This window comes from Aphis gossypii, chromosome 2 (assembly GCF_020184175.1).
Source record: "Aphis gossypii isolate Hap1 chromosome 2, ASM2018417v2, whole genome shotgun sequence".
NCBI classification, from domain to species: Eukaryota; Metazoa; Arthropoda; class Insecta; order Hemiptera; family Aphididae; genus Aphis; species Aphis gossypii.
Window position 1 is genome coordinate 22,005,156 of NC_065531.1, and position 26,419 is coordinate 22,031,574.

The following is a 26,419-nucleotide window of genomic DNA, read 5'->3' on the forward strand; positions in this document are numbered from 1 at the left end:
TTTACTGGTTTTATTCATTAAATACCTAGCTAGCTTACCTAGGTCAGCAATAGATTAAAGGGCATTAACAATCATCTACATCAAATAATCTATTTCAATAATTGTGACAGGCTTTTGATTAATTTCAAAACTTCTACATAGTAAGTAAGTCAACGTTTATATGTTTCGGTAGTATCTAACGAGAAAGTAGTGAAAATGCAGAAGGATACACGTTTAAGTAAGTTTGATAGAAATTCATCGCAAGTCCAAGCAAGATTTAATGTTCTGGTTTAATTTATAGTAACAATACATGATATAGAACTTTCATATTTGTGTTGACTAAATATGCTTGTGCATTTAAACTTATATGTTGTTATTTATGGCATTCGTTTATTATTGTTTATGAACATACTTATTTTTACATTTTTTACTGTTTCTACTAAAGTTTTGACATCATTTTGTTCTTCAATAAAATGACTGTTTCATAATAAAAACATAATATACCATATTATTTTATATTTATTTAATATCGTAATAAAAATGTATAATAAAACCTGGGTAGTATAATAATGTTATTATTTACCGTAAACATTATATACTTTAAATAATTATGATTATAGACTAGCCCGTGAATGTAAATCGAATCTATGATAGTTTAGTTGAAGGTCAATACACACTATACAACTACATTTTATAATATTATAATAAAAATTGTATTATTCATAATTATTACACACTGTCATTGATCACTCATATATTATTATCATAAAAGTTATACCTATTATTATATAAATTCCTTATTTCGAGTCACGATAAGTAATGTTAGTAATATGGCAATAGTCCATACTATATACTAAAACACAGATTATTTATGTTTAAAACTATTATAATGTGAATATAATACCGAATAATGATACAAAAAAAATCGGTTACAATGAGTTTTTAAGGCCAGCTAATGTTCCTCGTAATCGGTGGGTCGTTATCCGGTTAAAACGAGAACTTGTTGCAAAATTTGAATGTTAAACGAGAATTACAAAATACAAAACAATTAATTTTACTTAAATGTAATCAAAACTAATATCACATCTTTACATACATAATTAAAAAAAAAAAAAATACTATTTTATTTTTTATTTAACTTAATTTTACATAAAGGTATACAATTTTTTTTTAAATTTCATACACGAATTTCATTTTTGAAAATAATCTTTTATTGGACTTTCTTGAAATTAAGTGTTATATATAACGTTTTAGTACAAAACATATTAATAAAATGTGCATGTCGACAAAATATATTAAGCATGATATCCTAAATATTATATGTATAATAGGAATAGATAACGAATTACAAGACGTAATAATCGAACATTTATTTTATAATTTGATTTATTATTGTAGCCGATATCTCGTTATAAACGTACTTGTATTAAACGTATATATTAACCTATATTAACCTATAACCGTATGGGATTGTGTCGAGACATAGTGTTTTGATCGTTTAAACTGTTTAAAGCGACGATTGTTGTAATGATTTCTACTGTATGTTAACACGGCGTTATGTATAGGCAATATTAATACATAAATGCACACTGTAGACTTTAATAGAGGAAGACAAGTGGTCCACCATTACTTACCGTGTATGCTTATAAACATTACGTTTTACGTCATACCTCTAGTGGTAGTTAAGTCAGTATTTTACTATGTAGTTTCTTGCTTCCTGCTACATTACAATATAATAAAAATATATTATAATTACTTCACATCATAAAACGTTAAGATATACGTAATTCAATTCCAGACGCAATTACAAAATCACTCAAACATAACCTTAATACACCTAATTTCTACAAAAAATAAATATAATATTTCACGATACCTATTATATATTTATTTGCTTATTGCAATAATTAACATAGCAATATCCACACAATATAAATTTTATAAATTGTATAAAAATATAGTATTTTAACCCTAAGTTTTATTTAAGAACGTTTTCATTGTAAATTGAGTGCTTAATTTATATTTAAATTGTTGAAGTGTAAACATGTGCTTTTGTATTAAACAGAATTCAATTATTGTTCATTATCTGAGTATAGTTTATAAATCAATTATAAAACGTAATAAGTTGCTTCCTGACATGGTACTATAGCCAAAATCAGAAAATTCAGAAAAGGTTTTTGTTAATGAAATAACACTGGGACATAAAATATAATGCATTTCAATGAGTGTAATGTATTTTGCTTAACTTAAGAGCAATTATTATGTAAACCATGTTCTAGAAGGTAAACTAATCCAATATCAATTATAAAGTGGCTTTTGCACTTAACAGTGGTAGTATTACATAATGTTACATATAAATTACACAAATTATACATAGCTAGGAAGTTTGTTGCTTAAAAAAATGCCTATCCACAATATAAATTAAATGACTAATTTATTACATTAATATTCATGACTAAAACATATAATTATTTAACAATAAGAAGAAGAATAAAAGAAAAAGAAAACTGAATAAATACAACAAGTTTTCAAACTGTTTTATTTAATGATAGTTAGCGAACTCGGGAAAATATATTATCAATAATATATTCTCAATTAAGTAATTAAATAAATAAAAATTTAAAAATAAATATCAAGACTCCAATAATAATTCAATCAACACTATAGACAATTGTATTAAAGCCAATCTAAATCATATAATATAGAACTCTAGAGCAAACAAAAGTTTAAAATTCCACTAAAAGTGTTCCATTCTAAAATTTAAAAATAAAACTTTAATCGGTGAAAATAAGTGTTTTTAATTAAAATAACTGTTTTTATGTGTATATTAATAAACTTAGATAATATAATAAAATATAATGTAAGGTGTGAAACGCAAATTAACTTTAAAACAAAATAATAATATTTTGTTTATTACCCATTGGTGGATCCTTAACAAAACTTAAAACAGTATAACCAAAGAAGAAACTTTATTTCATCTTGTATCCTTTAGGTATTTTATATTATTTTAGGTATATTTGATATAATTAACCTTATATCTGATGTATTAAAATACGTAATTTCACCACCATATTGAATTTCAAAAAGAGATTCCTAAACTTCTACTTTAAGTTTAAAACTTTACACATGTCTGTTCTACCGTTTGATATTCTTTATTCTCAAAACTATAGCTATAATATTATCAAGCAACTAACCATTAGTTTGTTTTATTCTAAAACAGATATCTAAACCTAGTTAGACGATAAACTATACTGGACCTTTGCCAAAAACTTAAAGGAATCTTATTACGAAAATTCCCTTCATTGTTTTATTTGTAAAAATCAATGATATACCACCAAAAGATTTATTAAAATATATAGATACATCTGTTGATTGCCTGGAATTAAATATGGTGAACGAAAACAAAAAACAAATATCTTTATTATTAACTAATAACAATAGAATATCTTGATAAAAAAAATAATTAATTAATTTTATAAACGACGAGTAATATAAAATAAATTTGTTTCAGTCATCTTGTACGAAAAACAATTGCGATGATCTAAAAATATAATAATACATTGATTCACTATATAAATTATTATAGAAAAAATCGTACTGACAAAAAAAAAAAAAATAAAATAGCAATTGTGGTAGTTGCTGAGTAATAATAAGCTGTCTTACGATCGAATGGTCAGCATGAAAAAAAGATTCAAGTTTTATAGACCTAGATATATTATATAGCCGAATTTATCTCTAGGTTCTTAAACGAATCGAATGTTTTTCTTGCCGCTGAGCATTGTCTTTATGGACGACTACGCAAAGAGTTCTTACGCAACACTGATAATACAATTAAAAAAAAAAAAAAAAACTAAGTGGAAATCAACAGGACGCGAAATATGAAATTCGAGAATTCCATATTATTGTATTTTTGTGAGTTGCGTTATTCACATTTGCGTAAATTAAATATATATTGCATTATTATTTATTACATTATTCATTTTACCTACCTTACCATTTAATTTTTTTTTTCGTTTTATAAAATATTCTATTCGCATATTATACATTTATATTTTATACATTAAATATTATGCAACGACCTTTTCACTAATAAGGTTTTGTATAAGTACATAAATATTCTTTGACTAACGTTAGAGTGGCTTGGAACTTCCAAAAGTCTTCCAAGCTTCTATTTGAAAACATAAAAACATAATTGTAAATGAGTATAATATTAGCGTAGCGTGCTTAGAAAAGTGTACTTTAAAGAATATCATCCAAGTAAAAAATATAAATATTATACTTAAAAAATGTTACTCATTTTCCATAAATTTATTACGTAAACATCAATCAATTGTTGTTATTTATAAATTAAATTACATAAAAAAAAAAATAGTCATAAGATGAAAATCACTCATAATATTGAACTATTAAAACCAATACATTATTCGCTCTACACTCATGATCTAATATATATGAAATAAATTACGATTAGTCGATTAGTACCAATATAATATATTAATATTAATATATTATGTCCATTGTCCATAGGATAATATTTACAATTTTAATAATTATAATTTATTAAATATTATACAACTATAATATTATGGGTTTTAAATATGGTTTAAAACTCTTACGATAATTACTAAATTAAAATAAATATTTCAATACGTTACAATATTACTATTTACAACATTACATAGTTAGTTACATTACTCATTACATATTGATAATAACTTACATAAATAAGTCTATATAAATTTTTTTGACTAGGTATTCATTTCAAATTTTAATTCGAGTTATAACACAATATGTTAATAGGTTTTTGGAAAATTAGGTAAGCTTCAATTCTTAAAAAAATAACATATTATTTATTTTCAAAAAGACGGGTTGTTTTCCAAAGTCATATACATTACATCGACTGAAAATAGTGTGAAAATAATAGTAGAAGAAACTTAAAGAATTTAAGAAACAAAAAGTTATGTCAAAAATCTCATTATGATGAACGTATTGCACTGACAACATGAATGAAGGACTTACACACACACACACACACCACACACACACACACACACACACACACACACATTTTTTGGATATCAGATGAGCTACTATACTTTTTAAAAATAATGTAGTGTATTATATTTCACCTATATATAAATAATATTATTATTTTAACATCATTTCAGAATTTAAAAAAAATATATATCAAGTCGAAAGTCATTATATAGTCATTACTCATTAATAATAATTATTAATTATAATAATTATCAAAAGTACATGATACGAATATAATGATCTCCAACAATATAATACTGTTTTTCCAAACGAAAGAAAATCACGTTCATTTATTAAAAAACAGCTTTATACGAGGAGTATAATATATTTATGTATACAAACGTCATAAGACTCAAAATATATCATTTTAACGTTTAATAGCACTGCACTCTCAAAATAAGAGTGTCAAATAGTGGTTTTAGGAAAAATAATATTTTTTCTTCTGAACCTTTTTGAATTGTACCAAATATAAAACGCATTCATCGAAAAATATTTAAAAAAAAAAAAAAAAGAGAAGCTAAATAAAAAGCTTTTTACAATGTAGAATTATCTACGTAAACTCGTGGATTTGAACAAGACTTATAGATTTAACGTGGTTTAACAAGGTTTAACAATTACACGTAGTCACGTAGAACACCTAAATTTACGTCATTATAAACTACTATTATAGGACTTTGAAATGTCAAAATCGAGAATAATAAATAATAAATTAAAACATATTTGTTATCTAGTTAATATATTCTACATTCCAAATTTGTGCATCTTGTATTAAGAAATAAATAAAAACCAATAAACGTTTAACGTTATTTATGAGTTTATAAACAATAGACTTTGCCGTTTCATAAATCTGTTAGATACACTATATTGTCTAGATAATATATTTAATTTTAGTTGTTTTGAAAACATTTAAGTTTGATGAAAACTTTAACAAAATTATCCTACTGACTAAAAATATATAAATAATAAACATGTTTTTTTTCAAAATGTTATTTAATTACGATAAATAATCCTACATTTACCAAACTACTTAAAGGACGTTGATCCTGAGTACCAAACAAATTATAAATATTAGTGAGTCAACATAATTTTTAATTGAAAAACTTTGACTTCCGGAATACAACAAAAAATAAGAATGCATAATAAGAATGCATAAGTTCTATAAATTTTATGTTTCTGAAATTGGAGGTCCATAATTATTGCAAAGTGAACTATTAAATTAAAAAAACATGGTCAAAATTACAAAAATCTATTGATAAAAAAGCAATAAGCAAAAGAGTTGACAAATTAATTTTTTCATACATAATGATTTTTTTCTAAAACAGTAAGATATTAAAAAAAAAAAATATTAAGTCATATTTTTTTTATAATTCAACAATAATGTGTACGATGATTATTGATTGTAAGCGTAACATATTCACATCAAATCATCCCCCTAATATAATATTATAAATAATTTTCTGACTTTGGTCTGTACGTAGTACTAAGCAAAAAAAACCTTATGATATTTGTTCAATTTAAACTGTGGCCTGTTTACTCCTTATATTTATATTTACATTAGTGTGATATGAGTATGACTATACCATTTAAGCGCATAATACAGCAGATTGTCTTTATACTTATTCATACGATATCAAACGTCATAGTTTAAGGCTGATTACCTTCGCGTTTGGTCGACGTTTATACGTCTTATTGGTTACTATGGTAATTTTGTTTTCTGTAGTTTTTACATTGACATCAAACACGCCAAAAAACTTATATATTATCGAACGTGATACATATGTTACGGCAATGTTGTTATTCTCAAGCAATGTTAACCAGGATTACATAACAAATAATTTACAATATTGATCATTCATTTTATTAATACGTATACTTTAAAACAATTATATTAATATTATAATCATATTATTTATAGAATAAAAAAAAGTTAGACAACTAATATTATTGTTTTATTATTACTATAAATCTAATTCCATAGAATTGTAGGATGAACTATGAATATAAGTTACTAAAACTATAACTATAATAATATAACAATATACACGCAATTTTACAAAATTACCTTATGCAGTTATTAATGTAATTGATTTTTCATCTCTTATAGTACTTTCATTATATCATATTTCTTCATTAATTTTGAATCTATTTTTTTTTCTATTCTTACCTAGTTATTTTAAATTATTAATTATTTCAAAATATTTTGACTTTGAAATGTATTATTAGTTTTTTTGGTTCAGTAACGTTGTTTAAATGTTTATAAAATTTAAATTCTATTTTTAAAAAGGACTGGCATTCAAGGCAAACCGAATTCATTAATACTGTAGGTTCATGTACAAAGTAATGTTTTGTATATTACAAAAATTTGACTGGTTAGTTGAAAATATCAATTATTCTAAAAATAAAATAATATAATTATTATACGAGTATATTTTTGACTGATTTTATTTGCAAGATAGCTATTAATTTTATTATTTCGATATGGCCGTATGGAAAAACTATAATTCTTTGATTAAAATAAAAAAAAAGTTTATACAGTGTGTTTCAAAAATAGCATAGTATTAATTAATTTTTTTTAGTTATTCCATAAACATTATATAATTATTTTGATTATTATTATTATCATAATTGTTTTAAAATTTGCACAATAATAAATTAATGATCAATAATATACATCATTTGTCTATAACATATAAAATATAGGTACATTAAACAAGCATCACGACACATAATACCTATATACTACCTACCTATCTAATTTCCATTGGACTGGTTTTTTTTACAAATTATAAAAGATGTTAAAAAAAATATAAATATAAATTTCAAATAACCATATAATACTTTTTTTCATTCCGAAAGAATTTACAATTCCTGTCTAAGTATTTATACAAAACAAGTTCAACGAGCATACTCATGATTATTTTCTTCTTTAACAATAGATTTATTCAAATGCTAATTTTTAGAAATAATTAGCAGTACACATTTTAAGTGTACTTAAGGTCCTCGAGTTTTCAAAAGTATAATCTGTGCTTAAATATAGTAAAATTTCAAAAACTCAGAGTTTTAATAAGATATAAATGCATAAGAAAAGTATAAAGTAAAGATAAGTTGAGTATCGTAATTAATATGGCTTTGAGTGTCGTTCAATATTGATATTGAATTTGATAAGTTAACTCACAAGAAGATAAAAACTGATTTTAAATAAATACAAATAAACATTTTTTCAATCTTATTGTGAAATGTTTACTTTAAAAAATTTTGTATAGTATAAAAGTTAAATAAATATATTTTCAGTATTTTTTAAAAGTTATCAATTTTATTATTCAAACAAGAAAATCTATAAGTTTATGTTATTCAAAACGACACATTGGGTGATCGTAATACTTTGACAACGTTATTTTATACTTTGCTAGGAGCTTTATAATATTTACGTTAGAACCACCTGTGGCTAGAAAGAATACGCTACTTTAATAGCATAAAATATGTCAAATAAAACACAGGCTAAAATCTTTTATCTTATTTTATATACAGAGCGGTTGTTTTTACAGTAAGCTGTAAAATATGATCTGAATTATTTTTTTTTCGACAAAAAAATGTAAACATATAAAGATATCATTAATAATATTTTTACTCGTGTCTATGAAACAAACTATATCAGACTTAGAAAAATGTTACAGTGGAAAAAAATGGTCTTTCTATTTTTGTTTTTAAGTAACTAGGTAATAAGATTTTAAGTTTTTATTTGATCTTATTATTGAAAAGTTAAATTGTATACGCATTTTTTAGATGAAATTTTTGATTTTTATTTGAAAATAAAACTATCCTAAACGTTTTCTTTATTATGCAAAAATAATTGTTTGTATTATTCAAATATTATTTTATATAGTTGCCTAATATGTAAACTTAAAAATATGATAAATTATTTAATAGAAAATTATACTAGGCATTTATTGAAACTAATTATCTTTGAATAATATATTTATAATTAGAATTGTATATTAAACAATTAGAATTTAAAAAAAATATTTTAAAACAAATAATTCTAAAAACTCATGCGTATAAATATTTTTACTGTTTGCTATATTCATTTTAATTTTAAATATATTTATTGTTTAGAGTTATTGTTTTTAAACTTTACAGGATTACAATGATACACCCGTATAATTTAAAAATAAAAATTAATTCACATTGATAAGGTTTACAATAAAATATTTATATAATATATATAATAAGATACATATAAATTAGAATTCAAAATGCTCTACATAATAAGTACTACAGTCCTTGAGTTTTTATTTTACAATAATGTCACTGATCAGATGAAAAAGATTGTCAATTGCAAAGTGCCATCAATCAAATGACACACAGAGGACGTGTTAGTAAAATCGACTTTAGTTGAAATCTCTTTAGTCGATTTCATTGGACAAATGTCGATAAGACGAATAGTCCTGAATTGACCTTTTAGGACCATTTTAAAAAGAAAAAAAATACTCATAATATGTCGAGATGGTCTTTTAAACACTAGGACAGAGAGTTGACTATGGGTCTTTTTGTTCGATACATTTAACGAATGAAAACGATTCTGCCTGTGTTTACAAATTATCTTTAAGTACACGAAAAATATTTTATGAAAATCATTTGGTTTATAAAATATGAAAAGCATGACATTTATTTTTTATTTTTAGACCTAATTTTATATATTCAAATTATCTATTTAATTATTAATGCTATATACTCTGTAAAATTGTAAAGTACTGTAAATATTATCAACTACTAATAGGTATTAAGTAACATTGTATGTAAGCTGTTTAGATACACCGTTAGTATTCTGAGTTTACGTAATTTCATAAAACCATTCATATAATATATTTTATACTATATAACACATATTATTAATTAATCTTTTGTAAACGACATACGCGTAAAACACAGCCCAATTTTCAATATTACGTGAACGGTTCGCATCAAGTGTCTTTGATTTGAGTGACATGATAATACATTTTTAAATAACAGTCTGTGAAAATAAACCAACGGTTCTAAAAATGTTGACTTATTGCCAAAAATCGTACAAACTGTGTACGCGGAAAATCAACAAACGAAATTGCCAATATCGTTTCTCTATATACGACTTATATTGGAGTTTCACTAATCTAAACATTTGCATAACGTCGCCAAAAATGTATATTTGAATAATTTATACACAAAAACATGCAATACATAATAATAATATAATATCGCACTGATAAAACGAATGATGTAAACACAGCGCAGTTGACAGTACAGTTCACATGAACGGGCGTAGATGTGACACGATATCATATGTATACATAACGGTTTATGTATTATTCGTGTAGGCGCTGTTATAATATAATATGTTAGATTCGGTGTTGTTGGGTCGCTGGAATGCACTCTAATAATTATTGATGATTAAAACTACATAATATTTACTAGATACTCGTATCCAGTAGTTCACGGTACAACGAAAAAAGTCAAGGAACTGTTGACTTAAACATTAACATTTTAACTGGGTGTGCGAAAATTCGAACATAAAATATTACTCGGTTTATTACTTATGACGATTGATCGTAATCAATAATTAATACGCGTTTTCACAGCACACTACATGGTCAGTGGTAAATTATTTTAAGACTTAAAATGGCATTCAATAATATCTGCATATTAAATTCAATTTATTTTCAAAACGACGACATCATTATATTGGGTGTATTACATTTTATCGTAAACTGTTTAAAATCCTCGGATTCGACCGATGTACTTTCTATGAATTCAAATTTGACCATTGGTTAAAAATAATATTCTATCGGTTTTTATTTTAGCTTTTTCCATAAAAAGAATATATTCTTTAAAATCTCGATTATATATACATTCACTAGCGATTGAAAGGGTTTGACGTAAATTCCTATTATTATTACTTTTTTTTTTTTTAATGTCCCTTATCCTGCGCATGATTATGACTCTATCCGAAAAGTTTTAAATTTATAAAGTCTTGACACATTGCTAATATCTAATTTACTACTAAACTTTTATCTTATTCAATTGATTTTTATCTAACCTCCTTTTACAAATACATTTTAAAATTTCACCTCATCTCACTATAAATACACTCCTTCGTAATATTCTGTTCTCTTCATCTAATTGTCTTTTGAAACCTCCTCTCAATTGTTTTGCTAATGAAAACTCCAGATTTATCCATCAAGTTTTCATCAAATTATATTCTACTAGGTATTTTATTATTACTTATTATTTATTCTGCTTAAGATATCGATGTAAATATTAAATAATACTTACTCTATGCTTTCGAATCACGGTTTGTATTATTATTATTGTTACTATTGGCGTATAATTATTATGATCCATTGATTCAAATAATGACTAAAATTACATATTTTTCAGTTTTAGTGGTATTTATAGAATACATATTATAAATTAGCTGATTATTATTTGAATAGTCGTATTTATACGCTACACAACCAAAATAATTAGAAATTAAACTAAGACCATTGAAAAAGTTTAATAAAAAAAAAAGTAGGTTTTAAATAAATAAGCCATAAAAATTACAAACATGAGTACATACGATGTCCATATAAAACATTTTCAGCAAAGTCCATCGCCAGATCTCTTGTTTATAGTCAAACCAAATATTATCATATAATATACTGATGCAGTTTCACAATAGATATAAGAAATTATGTTTTTCCTAAAACTGATTAAATCTCCGAATATCAATACCATACAATGATTAATTAGTATATATTGTTTCTATAGGATAAAGTTTTAGTCGATGAAAACCTACATTGGAGAAAAAAGTTAAATTCGGTAGTACATAAAGTCAAGCCATTGTTTCGAATATTATAATAATATACATTATATAGTGTACTACCGTACTAGTACATGGGCTTTCTCACCCAAGACATTCACGATTCCGACAAAAATCATCTTATCGAACATCCATCTTCCTGAAGACTCATTAGTTTTAGATTATAATAAATTATGATTTGTAATAATAAATAAACACTACTACTGAATCGAAAAGGATAAAATTATATAGACATCTTTTATGACTTTCTTCTAAATGAAATAGGTACCGTATACAACTTATTACTCTATTCAAAGACTCCGATACTTCAGATATAATCTTATTATTTTTCAAACGTATTATGTGCTGTTTTAAATAGGTACTATTTAATATTTTCTATCTAACTATAGGTGTACACGTATACCCATAACCCATTAATATTATTATCATTAAATATGTATTTCTTTAAAAAAAAAATAAGTATCATGCATAAAGTTCATTTAGATGTTATTTTGTAAGAGGAATAAATAAAAAAGTCAAAAATTAATGGATTAAAATGTCCACAACTACTATTGATATCATTATAGTATTATCAGCGATAATTTATCGAAACAATATTGAGGTCACTCTAAAAAAGGTTTTGAATTTTCAACGATAAACACAAATACAAAATCAATAAGGGTAAAGTGCAAAGTTCTATCACCATGAGAATGTGGTGAATAGCGTATTATTTAATATATATAAGTATAATATTTATAACCACGTAAGTATAAACGTTTGTGCACTTGGGTTTTCGCCGTAATGATATACCTACGTTACTTCAACTGGAAATCAAAGCTTTATAAAAAAAATATATTCTTTTTTTTTATACTGATACCTAAAAAATATATCTATTCAATGGCCCAATACAATACAGGATTGTTTGTGGATTTGTCCACGGACCATCATTATTATGTTGTTTATTTTTTATGTAACTCATCCGATATAATAACATATTGATATCATATCATTATAAGAATAACGCAAAATGGAATTAGCGTATATTAAAAAATAACATTTTAAAACATTTAACAATAATTTGTGTCTTTATATCAGCTATAAACTTAGTTAATAGATCATACATTTAACATTTTGACGAACTTTTCATTAAAGCTTGAATAGTTGTATCAATCATTATCGCTGAACAGCAAGCATTAAATTTTATTTGGAATAAGTATGAAATTAAAATAGTTACAACTTCAGTAAATTATTGCGATAAAAAACTGTAAAAAATATAATTTTTTCAAAATTATTGTTTTTCAAAGACATTATATTGTGTATATTAATAACTAATGTACATACTGAAATGGATAAACTTATATATTAGGTTTTCATATCTGCATTTTTGATAGTGAAGTTATGTATGAAAATCAAATCGATCTTACTCAATAATAAAATTTATTTTGAGCTTTTAATTGATTTGTTCATTAAAATGCTTACAATATTTTTTTAATTAAAATATCAATGTTTTAATTATTGAATTATTTTAAATTTGGTAGATAATAACAACAATTATAATATAAATATAGATACTTATAATAATATGTAGTATATATTTATAAATTATTGTTTAATTTATGAATATCATCATATTAACAGCATTTATGCTTTATGTTATATTTATGTATACTTATGTTTTATTAATATTTACATATTTCATATTGAATGGAAAATTAAATATTTTCCATTTAAATAAACGACTTTCATATATTATTATACTGTTATAGTCTGTTTAAAAATGGAATAACTTAAAAATGTTAATAAAGATTCTTTGTTTATAAATACATTTCATATATTTAAATTTTAAAAAGAAACACCAAATCAATAAGATATCAACAAATGTCTAAAACGTTTTTATGATGTAAAATAAATTCAAACATTTTATTTCAAAAAGTATAATTATTTCATTTAATAAAATTATGTTCTATTATATTTTATTCATTTAATTTTAAATATTAATATTTATTACAATGCATTTTATGAATCGATTATAATAATATTCAAACAAACCCAATATTATATTTAATATTTATATAGTATAGTATAGTATACATGTTTTAAGTAGGTGGTATACTAGGTATATTGCTATATTGTATGTAATAATATACAATATACTTAGCTTAGCAAGTAAATAGTATTAGTTCACTCAAATATACATAATATATCACAATGTATACATTTAAATAATAATTTTTACAAAAGAATTAAATCATTTTAGAATACATTTTACACTAATATAATACCATAATGGTAATTTGAGTATAGTATACAATACGTGTAATCATAATGATGTGATAATATATATCATTTAATATCATATTATGATTTGCAATTTTCCAATCTTATTTTTATTTTATAACAGAATAAATTAACAGTTATAGGTATTGATAAGTGTAAACAAAACATAACTTAATTTCAATGAACTATAATCGAATTGAATCAATTAATTAATCTGTGGAATTAATAATTAATTATGCATATTATATCTATAAACGTTTTATGTGCATTTCATTAGAATACGTTATCATAGTTAATACTTTACCTCTACATCTTTATAGGCCTTTGGTTTAATACTTATAATAATAGTTAACATCGCACTATTATCTATTACTCATAAATTATAATAATATTTAATATTGTTTTATATATTTGATTATCAGTATGTTATCAGTCATGAGTGTTGAACTTTATTTTTTTGAAAGATTATTTAAACCATAATCGTGTTATTTACAATAAGCATATGGCCTAAATAATTTATTATTTCATTTCTTGGTTCATAGTGCAATAGGACTAATGGGTAATTCACATTTGTCACATAGAATCTCAAATAAATAGGCCAGCGGCTATAACAGTAGATAGCATTGGTAAATAAAAATATTAAAATAATTTCTCCTCACAATTATTGTTATTAACAACCATTGTCATACCCATTGTTATATTTCCAATGGTGTATAAAAATGTCAATATAATTTTATATTTTCAAAGACTAAAACTAAACGAATTTCTATATAGATATATTCTTTGTATGCACTACTTTATTAATAGCTCAGAGTCCATTCAGAAAATTATTTTCAATGTATCCCAAACAATAGATACGATTTATAAAAATAATGGTATAAACTAAACATATAGGTTTTTCATAATAATTATTGAAACAGATAGGTAAGTAGGTTTTTTTTCTATAAAACTCGTAATCTTAATATTTTTCTCATTAAAATAAAAATTAAGCTAAAGCTATATGTATCTAAGAATTTTTAAGTATTTATTATATTTCAAGATTTCAAATAAAGTTTAATATTTTAATTTGTCCTTACGCATACAAGTCTTATCTCGTAAAAATAAAAATACATTTATATTTTTAAACATGATTAAAATTATTTTATAAAACGTAAATTTAATTAATTGAATTATTACAATGTTTCGTGGATTATATTATATGTTATCTTTACATTTTAATAAGTCTCCGATCAATATTTATTTAAAGTACTTTCTCAATATTATTATTTTTCATTAGTATTATATTTATTGTATATTTAATTATCTTTACGCATAAGATATAAATTTTAAGCTATAATAAGTACTTGTTAAAATCTTATGAAAAAAATAACACCAATTACAATTAATGATATAATTATTATCAGTATAATATGACATTTACACTCTGTATAACCTACAAACTTCTTTGATTAAAAAATAACTTGAATCAAGAACAAAATATTAGTTTAAAATTACTTCCTAGATAGATTATCATCACTTGAAAGTAGAAACTAAACTAATATACAAATCTCTATTATTGGGTATTATATTAACTATATAATACTACTCACAGCTGTATCAGGTAACATACGCTATAAAACACGAAACACAACTTGATGAAAATACCTCGTAAAATAAACGTATAGATACTTTTCGACAGTAATTCTCTAAGTGTATTAAATCTTTGACTTAGTAAACAGTATTAAACACGAACAAATAGAGCGAATCCAAGTGGTTTTTATTTATTTGGTTACCGACATAAGACCAAATACAAAATAAAAGTGCAGTAATTAGAAATTACAAACTCACTCAACGACAATTACATCGAATAAAATCAAAAAAAAAAAAAAATCAATGTAATGATATTAATAGTTCCAATATTTATCAAAGAAAATAATCAACGTCAATACTAACAGAATTGCTGTTACTTAATACAATATTTATCTGAAAGAATTGAGTATAACCATATATTATATATGTACTTAAAATCAGCAGTGAACTATAACATATTGACGGTTAATATTGTAGTTGATAACACTTAATGTGTATGAATTATCTATTCTATTATTTAATATATCTTTTTTTTTTAAAGTAACATAAGAATCTTGACATTTTTTATCTACTAAATATTTAAAATTTATATAAAGTTACTGATACTGTTTATATTCAGAATGATAAATCCTCTCGAAATTGAATTTTAATTTAAAACTAATAAAACAATAAAATACGTCTTTAATAGAGTGTAATTCGATTAGAAAAACTAATGATATTAGAGCTCCAGGTAATCGCAGCATACTCTAGATGAAACATAACGATATAGGTAAATAGACATTTAAAGGTTAAACGATAATCAAAAGAGCAATAATTACAAATGATAAGACCAAACATACAGAATGTTTGATTTTTAATAGGCATTATATGATGAGAGAAAATACTTAATAGTTTATACACAGCAAAGGGTTTAATATATAGTATTTATTTATATATAAATACCAATATTATTTAAATATAGCTATAAATAATCTTTAAGCACAAATATTATAACAATATAAGAAAAATAGTGTCAACAACTAAAAGGATGTTTACAATGTACATTTTATTAAACCAATTTCAGTAATATTTTCTTGGAAATAAAATGATTAAATGTCAACATAATCTTGTTTGATAACCTCAATATATTTTATAGACATGAATAATTTAAGGTATTATGTGTATTTTGTATTATGCTAACCTATATGGTAATCAATTAATATTTAAAATAGTCATTATTATAATATCGTATTATTTCGATAATAGGTATATCATTATTTTTTATTATAAACACTTAGTAGTAGAAAAAAAAATAATTCTTCGATTTTCAACTTCAATATGCTTTTTGACAGGAAAGAAAACCTTAGTTGTTTGTGGTGGTAAGGAAGGTAAAAAAGTAATTATTTCCCAGTATTTTTTTAAATAATAAATGAGAAAAACAAAAACTAGTTTTAGAAACAAACAAATAGATACATAAAGTTATCTATATGATGTTTTATTTTCAAAATATCTTGATTCTTTAAGCTATTTATAAGTAAGATAAGTTTTCGATAATTCAATAATATATTGTTGATTAAAAATATTCACTAAGTCAAAATACTTGAAAATGTAATACAAATTTCCTCGTTAGTTATGATTATTGGGATTAAATATAAAAGTTGATTTTTTTTTTTTTTTTTAGTTTTGCCATGTATGGATAACTAGTGCTTATAAAATCGTTTAGAGAAATTTTAAAGTATCTACTTAGGGTTATTCGTATTCGAATTAATAATCAACAAAATCGTTTTTGTCAAAATTTGAAATAAAAAAACTGATAGAAACAAGGGTTGCACAACTGTATGCAGGGAGCATAATATATTCACATAAATATTATTTCCATGATTTTTTTTTTTTAATCGGTAGTATTTAATAATGTTTCACCGATAGGAATTTGTAAAAATAAAATGCAAACATAAGTGGTTAATAATGTACAGTTATTTAAAATTTATTGATTTAACCGATAGCATTGCAGCATCCCTGCCTTCGACGTTACTATACGTGTTGTCGTCGCCTTATTAATGTTTTTTATTTGTGATCTATTGGCACTTGTGATTTTTATATTTTCTCTTCTGTCATGAATTTTAAACACAACAATATACCTTAATTTGGTACCTATAACCTGTTACAGACTGAGTTATACTTTAAAAAAAAATACAAGTTTGGTTTTATTCTACTAATAAATATAGTATTATTATTAAATTAAAAAATGGTATATGAGAAAGCGACTTCAAATAAAATAGATATTTTAGCGAGTAATACAACTTATCAATAATGAAATGGATCTTTGTTAAGTATTATTTTTTTTTATTATTATTATTGTCTAAGACTCGATTATAATATTTTTATTCCGCTTTCTGAATTTATGAGCTATGGTTTATTACCAAACGTATTGAATTCAACCAATTTATAAATTATATATACATATAATTATTTATAAATAAATTTAGGCATTCATTTTTCATACGTACATATTATGATGTTACTTTATATACTTTATACTTTATACTTTTAATCGAATGTTCAATAACTTCTATGAAAATTTTGGTAGGTGTGAAAGTCGATTAATGATTAATTATAATAAAATATAGCATAATATTAAAAAATTATTTAGTAATTTTTACAGAAAAAAGTAATAAATCATATTTTTAAATTTCAAACCAACCTAATACGAGTATTATCGTTAATTTCTTTTTTTTAATCCCCATTGTTAAGAAGTTATTTTATGTAACAGTCTTTTAAGTTTTAACAAAATATTATGGCGAAAAAATAGAGCAATACCTAACCAAATTAATAATCTGTTTTCTCAATAAAACGATAAAAAAAAGTTGTTTTATTGTAGTTGCAGTTATACTATACCATGCCACGTTGTGCTATTATTATTTCGTAGTTATGGTTTTAAATATTACAACTTACACTATAGTCATAGATATTATAATATTATTTTATTATATTATTTTAAATAAACTAAATTTAATATCAACCAGGATATGAAATATATTTATGCATGTGTATTATAATATATAATTTTTTTATTACGGTGTTAAAATAAAAAAAAAATTAACTTGTAAGTGATTAAATTATTTAAAAAAAATGTTTTGCGAACAGTTGAATATAATTCTGTTTGAGATTTTAAAAAAATGTATTTGGGTACAGTAAAATTTTTTTAAGCATTTACTTACGCTATTCTAAAGTTAAAATAACTGACAGAAAAAAAAAGTGGTGTTGGAGATGGTAATTGTAACAAAGAAAAATTCAATGTCAAGCAAAAACATCTCTAGATTTTTTTTTCAACCAACTGAACATAGTAAAGTTCTTTTCGAGAAATCTTAATAGTGTACAGCAGTTTAAACAAAAAAATTATGTACATCCAAATATATTCAGAAAATGTTTTCGTTCATAAAGTGAAGTTCAAAAAATACCACCGAGTAAACTAAAAACAAATAATGATTAGAGTTTTCCTTGATTTTTTTATTTTGTTTTTAAGTTCGTGCAATTAAACGTCTCGGATCATAACACTTTTGCGCTTCGATAATGCAAAGTGACAAATGCACTACACTCTGTTACCAAGACCATTTAATGACACATTGCAATAACATCCAAATTTAGTGTGATTTTCCACGTATAATATTAATGTGAAAGCTAGTCCTTAAATAATGATTGAATTAGTTGGCAACGGCCAACGTTATTTCCGGGAATTTAAACACGCTGCTGTAAAACATGAGTATACCATTTCCTCGAAATGTTAACATTATTCCTGTATAAACAAAACATTGTTCAAAAACTCAAATATCATATCTCTAAAACCGTTTTTAATTATAAGTGATTACATTTGTATAAATTGTAATAAAAATAATTTTAATAATAAATCTTATGATTCAAAACGTGTGTGTGTTGAGCTGTTAAATTGGTAAATTTTTTATGCATTATGATAATTTATTGATAACTGTATATTAACAGTAGATAACAACTTTTGTTTTTTGTCATAGTGTATTTATAGAACCGTATAAGTACTAAAACTAGTGATAAAAATAAAAACCACGATACTATCAACTTAACTTAAAATAGTATATAAAACGGCCAAATTAAAAAGCGTTACTTCTCACTAGACCAAATCTCACAGGTCGTTAATAAGTGTTCAAAATGCGTGATTTCAAACAACTTATCCGTCCAAATAAGGACATATAGGTATTTACATTTACGATACAATACAATGACCAACTTAGTAGCTTATATTAAATAATATAGGTACCTATATATATTGAAGGCCTTCGTCATTAGTCGTTTCAACGCTGTTATTGGATTATTTAGTACACGCAACGTTTATGTCAGATAAAATCAAAATAATTATAGGTAAGAACTAAAATTTAGGTTCAACTAAACAAAATATAAATTAAAAATATAACATGTACAATAGTAAATATTTTTAAATAGGAATACCAATGTCATATTAGTACCTACAAATGCTAGGCGAGGGTGATAATAAAATTGTCATTATTTCAACCTTAAAAAATATATATGTATATAATTTAATGAATACAATGTTTAAATTTTGTTTTTTTTTTTATTATAGTGTCACCAATTACTTTTTGGTGAACTTGTCCATCGCCGATCTTCTAGTGACATTCATATGTATGCCAATGGCCGTTGGACAATCGGTGACTGGCTTATGGCTATACGGCGAGACTATGTGCAAATTAACATCGTATTTACAAGGTATAATAAATGTTTTATTGAGACCATATTAAACTTAAACACCAACATTTTAAAAATTGAACACAAAATGTAATTTGTACAATAACATACCATTAAGAATCAAGTATTAATGTAGAATAAAAATAATAGTTATAGGTAGAGCATTTCAGTAGCTTCTAATGAGCGGGTCTATTTTTGTCTATTTTTTTCTATTTTGAATACTTAATATACTATTGACAAACATTTTGTTTTAAATTATAATCTATGTTTGAAATGTATAATGTCAAAATAATTAGATATACGAACAATTGTGAAAAATACTGGTTTCGTACAAGTTTGTAGAATATAAACGTATCTTAATGACTTGTGCCCATGCCAACGAGTGAAATTTAAACGAACGTAAATGAAAAAAAATGCCAGAAAGAGTAATTGAGTCACTAGATATATTCGTGGTATGCCATATACAGTATATACACTTTATGAAAAAAACTAATTCAGCCCGGGAAAAGTAATGTTTGAGTACATAACAATAATGTTTATAAAACATATAAATACAACCTATAATAAAGCTTTACGTGCATTTGGTCCTTAAACGTAACTGCTGAGAGTTTTTCGAACCTTTGTGCTTACGTGTTTTATATTTTTTCTTTATTCGATTAGTTCTAGAATACTGGTCAACGATTCAGAACCCACATCAAAACTATCTTATCAAAAAATAAGTACGACTACAAAATCGTATTCTTTGTATCTTAACATATAAAACCAACAAAATGTATGTAGTGGTACTTAACATTCTAGTCATAGGGTTTAATATCGAAACACAGAATATTATAGAAAGCAATTTAATGATTTATGTTGGCGTTATGACTTAATTCTGAAATCGATTGACCAGCAATATTGTCTTGAATTCCTTTCGATATTCCAATTTGGGCATTTAGTTCTTCTTCTAAATTCTTTTCGTCTTTTCACAGACACAATTATTGACTTATTACACCGGCAAATCAAATATTAATGTTGGCAAACTATCTAAAAAAAAAAAAAATATTAATTGATGGCTTCTTACATTGTAAAATATTTTTCTTCTTAATATAAATTGAATTTTTTTCGTTTTAGTGATATAATGGTGTCAAGTGTATTTTAATTGTGTATTAATATTAATATTTAATATTAATGTATAATTACTATTTATCGAAGCGTGTAATATGAGCCTAAAGTCGTTTGCTAATAACAATTAAATTTAAATAAATTAATTAATTAAACAATGATAATTATTTATGATGGTTTTTGAACTCATTAATTTGTTTTCTTTGGTACTTATCTAAGAAATGTTAATACTTCGTTTACATGGTGACCAAAAAATCGAAAACTCCAAACGGATTGCTTATTATTGTGGTTCATAAATTTTAACTGAAGGTTAATATTATTATTATTTATATTTTTCATTAATAAGATTTTATACATTTGTATATTATAATGTATTATTATATTATTATATTTGATTCCTAAAGTAAACTACCTTTTTTTTCAAACTATACGCAAAAATTTAGAATTTCAGTGAAACTTCCAACAAACTTCATTTAACGACATTTTTTATTTAACGAATTATTTTTGAGAACCACGACATTCATTGTTAATTATGCGTTTATTCTATTTAACGAATTCTTCTATAATATGGTTTTTTTTTGTTCCTCGTGATACATCGTTAAATAGAAGTTTCACTGTATTTTGTATGTATATTGGGTAAAACTTATTTAGTTGAAAATAATGTAAACAAAAAAAAAGAAAAATATTAACTACATGTTCTAGCTAGCTTGGATCTTCAAAACAAAACGCAAACATATTTTCTAAAACAAACTATGTTATTTTAATATTTCATATTAAAGAAACACATCAGCTATGACATCGCGTAAATCTAATGCTTCAGCATAACAATATAAATGTAAATAAGTAAAAACGGATTAGTGTATAATTTTTCATTTTCCTTGCATATTAATAATGAACAAAAGTTTACAGCACAGATTTTTATTAAAATTATGACCATACAAAAAAACTTTAAAAACTGTTTATAAGTATAATGATTAAATTTAAAAGAAAATAATAATGATATATATATTATATTAATATATATATATATATATTAAAAGGTGTTTATAATCATTTTATTTATGGAATGTGTATTACTACTTATCAACTTACGAACACTTAAATAAATAAAACCGTACTTTTTCCATATCATTGATGGGACGGTAAAGAAAAGGTACTCTTTTAACCCGCCATGAGTCGCACCATTGTATGTAACACATGTGGTCGCACAAGGTCTTTTTGACCGTTCACTTAGATCTTATATTTTTTTTAACATTTTACGTACAAATGCATTTATTAATAATTTACAAAAATTATATTTTATTTATTTATTATATTTTACAATAAAAATTGGTATTAATGAACTATTATACTTAAGATTAAAATGAAAATAAATGGCCGCGCGGTTTTGAGGTCTATTTCTCCCACCAAGTCGACTGTCGGCGAAAATAAACCAAAATATTGCTAGGTTCGAAGATATAAGAGGTAAGTAACTAGATATATTGTTTTTGTTGGTTTTTCCATTTAAAATTGTATGCCGACGAAAATATGCGTAACAAAACTGATACCGAGTTTAGTCGCACACGGCCTTTTTGACAGATTACGGACTTTACAAATAGCTATAAATTCGATGAACAATAATAGACTGTTCTAAATAGTTTTAAAAAATAGGTCAGCGTGTACATTGAAGGTAACCAAATGCATGAAATAAAGTAAATTACTCACAATGAGTTATAAGTAAAATAATAAACTCACGGTCTAAAAGACCGTGATGCGACTCATGGCGGGTTAAAAACCATCATACATTCTTCCTTCGTTTTGGCTTCTAAATGTTGTATACTTGATATCTATATTCTTAATGCGATAGGCGTTGTTAGTGATTCACTCGTACGTAGCAAATTGTAGAATAGATATGAGATCGCAAAACGATTTAAATTTTACATTATTTTCAGTACTCAAAGTAAAGAAGCCATTCAATGTTTTAAATGTTTTGTAAAGAACTACACTTTCGTGTTCAGTACTTCACTCGTTTTTTTTAGCATGCCTTTAAAATAAAAATGTATATAAAAACAGTACACATATAGATTGAGCTATTTTAAATGGATATTGGTACATTAAAAAACTAATATAATAATAATATGCATATAAAAAAGAAACATGTCACAAATTACGATACTTTGATTGTTTATAAATCCTTAGATTCAAATTTAATCAACTCAATACTTCACATAAAATCTAAACCATACTATATTTAAATATTCTTATTAAAAGTGATCACTAATCACTAAACTAAATATTTAAAATGTGTTACAGCTTTTATATAGTATATATTATAATATAATTGTAATACTTGAATTATTCTTGAGGTATTTCAAAACTAATTAAAATTAATTTTTACAACAATTTTATGTGTATGTGTCTGAACTATAAAAACAAACTCTCTTAAGCTAAAAGTTTAAAAATTATTTGTTACAATTATTTTTAAATCATATATTTGTAATAAACTTACAACTATAACTGAAAAGATATGTTGGCTAACATCCAATTGTAGAATATTATTAAGTAATTTAAAGTTTTTTCCATTAGACAGCCAGAAAATTATCGAGACTTATTTGTAACTTGTTTAGATACTATTGGAATATTATATTATACTATGCAATAATTTATTTAGTTCTTAAAACAATCAATTTCTAAGTAAGTATTCGTTTTTCATTAAATTTAGGTGTTCAAATAGAAAATGTATTTATTATTTTATTCATTATATAATTTTCCAAGAAATGATTATATTTTTGACATAAGTGGTTCTGACAATTAAAATTTTTAAAATATTTTCTATTATCTATTATACTATTATACAAAATATTTCATAAATTTCCCTATTTGTCTCAGTCAATAAGGTTTATTTAATTTTGATTTTTGGAATTTAAAAATAATTACTGTGAATATATTTTAAGAAATTTCGTATTTAGATATCTTAAAAATCTTATTAATTTTAGCAATAAATATTTATTTTATTTTATTTCATTATTTTAATTGTGATCTGAATGATATTCATTCAACGATTTTATTTTTTTTTAACATGATTTTGAAATAGTATAATTTTATGCATTTTCCTAATATAGTCGTCCCTAAACCAATACTTTTTAAGGAACCAAAAAAAATTTTAAAATTTTATTCAACTTTTTTTAGATACGGTACCTATAAAACCATTTTTACTTATAAAACTTTCAATTGAAGGACGAAAAAATATCGTGTTGGTAGAAGTCTAGATGCAATGAGCGAATATGCAGTGGAGTATAATATAACTAGGTACTGATATTCTACTGATATAACCATTCGGTTAGGGTCGATACACTATCATTTAATGATGCCATATAGTTTATCTTATCGAACAAATGTTACCTATTTATTCATCCAGAACTGATATCATTCAAATAAAAAGACAATTTTTCTATGATAAGAAAAAACCCGTTTCTTTTGCTACAATAGTTTACACTATTGGCTATATTATTAATCGGGAGAAATAAGTAACAATCATTTTGATACAATAGATACTCAATGTTTTAACCAATACAATGGTTATTGTTGTTAACAAAATAAATTTAGGATATAATCATAACATTGTAAACTAACAACAGTAATATAATTTGTTGATCATCGAAAATTCACACGTACAAATAACAATTAAAAGTCATTGTAATTATTATTAAAAAAAGAAGATAAGAATCCGAATGTTTAATTGTTTAAATATGTCTCAATTTACTTTTATTTAAGTTAGTGTAAGCGTAAAAACAGGTTGGGAATCACTGATAACAATCCTTAATTTGGATACCTAGGTACGTATTAATTGTAATTTTTTCATACACGTTAAAAAATATTTCAATGAAAATAAATCTAGTGATGTCCACATCGACTACTATAGTCTTTTATATTCTTCTCTTTTGGTTCCGACATAATGATAAGTTATAAATTGCTTCTTTTATAAAAAAAACTCATAGTTTCTGTTGTAAAAAATTATCTAAATAGTGTATTTATTATAATACTATTTATATAAATTAGTATATTACTAACTGACAAAATGATTGTGATAACAAAACAAAATAATTTCTAGACAATATTATCATTAAAAATAATATTCTTTTAATTTAATTATTTTTTTTCGTAACGAAAACTTGCGCTCATATTCCTCATAAATAGGAACTCTATTCCACTTCTTGTTTCTATATAAAGGAACGCGTTCTTCCCAATACTTTTTTTTTATATCACTATTCAATGAGACAGGTAGAACACTTTAACTTGGTGTAAGTACACTTGTACGTAAATATTTATAGTATAATAAAGCTATTTTGAAATAACAAAAAACCCACTTTACGATGTATAAAACATTACCCGCATTTAAATAATTTGATCCCAAGTTGAACATCACAGAAAGCTTCGTCTATAATAGATCACAGTCAAATTTGTCAACAACTACTCGATATAAAGCCGCTAAAATGACACCATGAACAATGAACATACATGAAAATCATTTAGTCAGTAATGTATATATAGCCAATTTAGCTGGATTTTCATCACCGTAATGGCGTTTATTAGACCACCGATTGAGGAGCCTATAACATCATAATCTGTTTTTTGAATCCAAACGAAAAAAAAATTTCGAGTTATCGAAAATTCGACTTACAGAAAATATATGAAATATATATTTGTAAGGCAGGAGCTAAGGCATTCCTTCATATTATCGAAAATTCGATTTATAGAGGTCCGAGTTATCGAGGTTCCACCACATTTACTATTTATTTTATACACAGGTATATTTATTAAATTCTTACTTATAATATAGATTTTTTTAAACCTAACACGGTTTTACCTAATGAATAATGTATATTCTATTACGTGAAAAATATGAAAAAAAATAACCATACAATATTATGAACCATAATATTATTCTTG

The 26,419-nt window shown here is 23.9% G+C and overlaps 1 protein-coding gene across 4 annotated transcripts in view; it reads left to right on the forward strand.

The window, feature by feature from the left end:
* The window catches only part of LOC114124322 (gastrin/cholecystokinin type B receptor-like), a 124,231-nt gene that overhangs the window by 88,210 nt on the left and 9,602 nt on the right, over positions 1–26,419 (forward strand). For all 4 annotated transcript variants that reach the window (XM_050200659.1, XM_050200658.1, XM_050200660.1 and 1 more), the window contains one exon: positions 20,265–20,407. In XM_050200659.1, the coding sequence (XP_050056616.1) occupies positions 20,265–20,407 (143 nt within the window). The remainder of the gene's footprint in view (positions 1–20,264; positions 20,408–26,419) is intronic.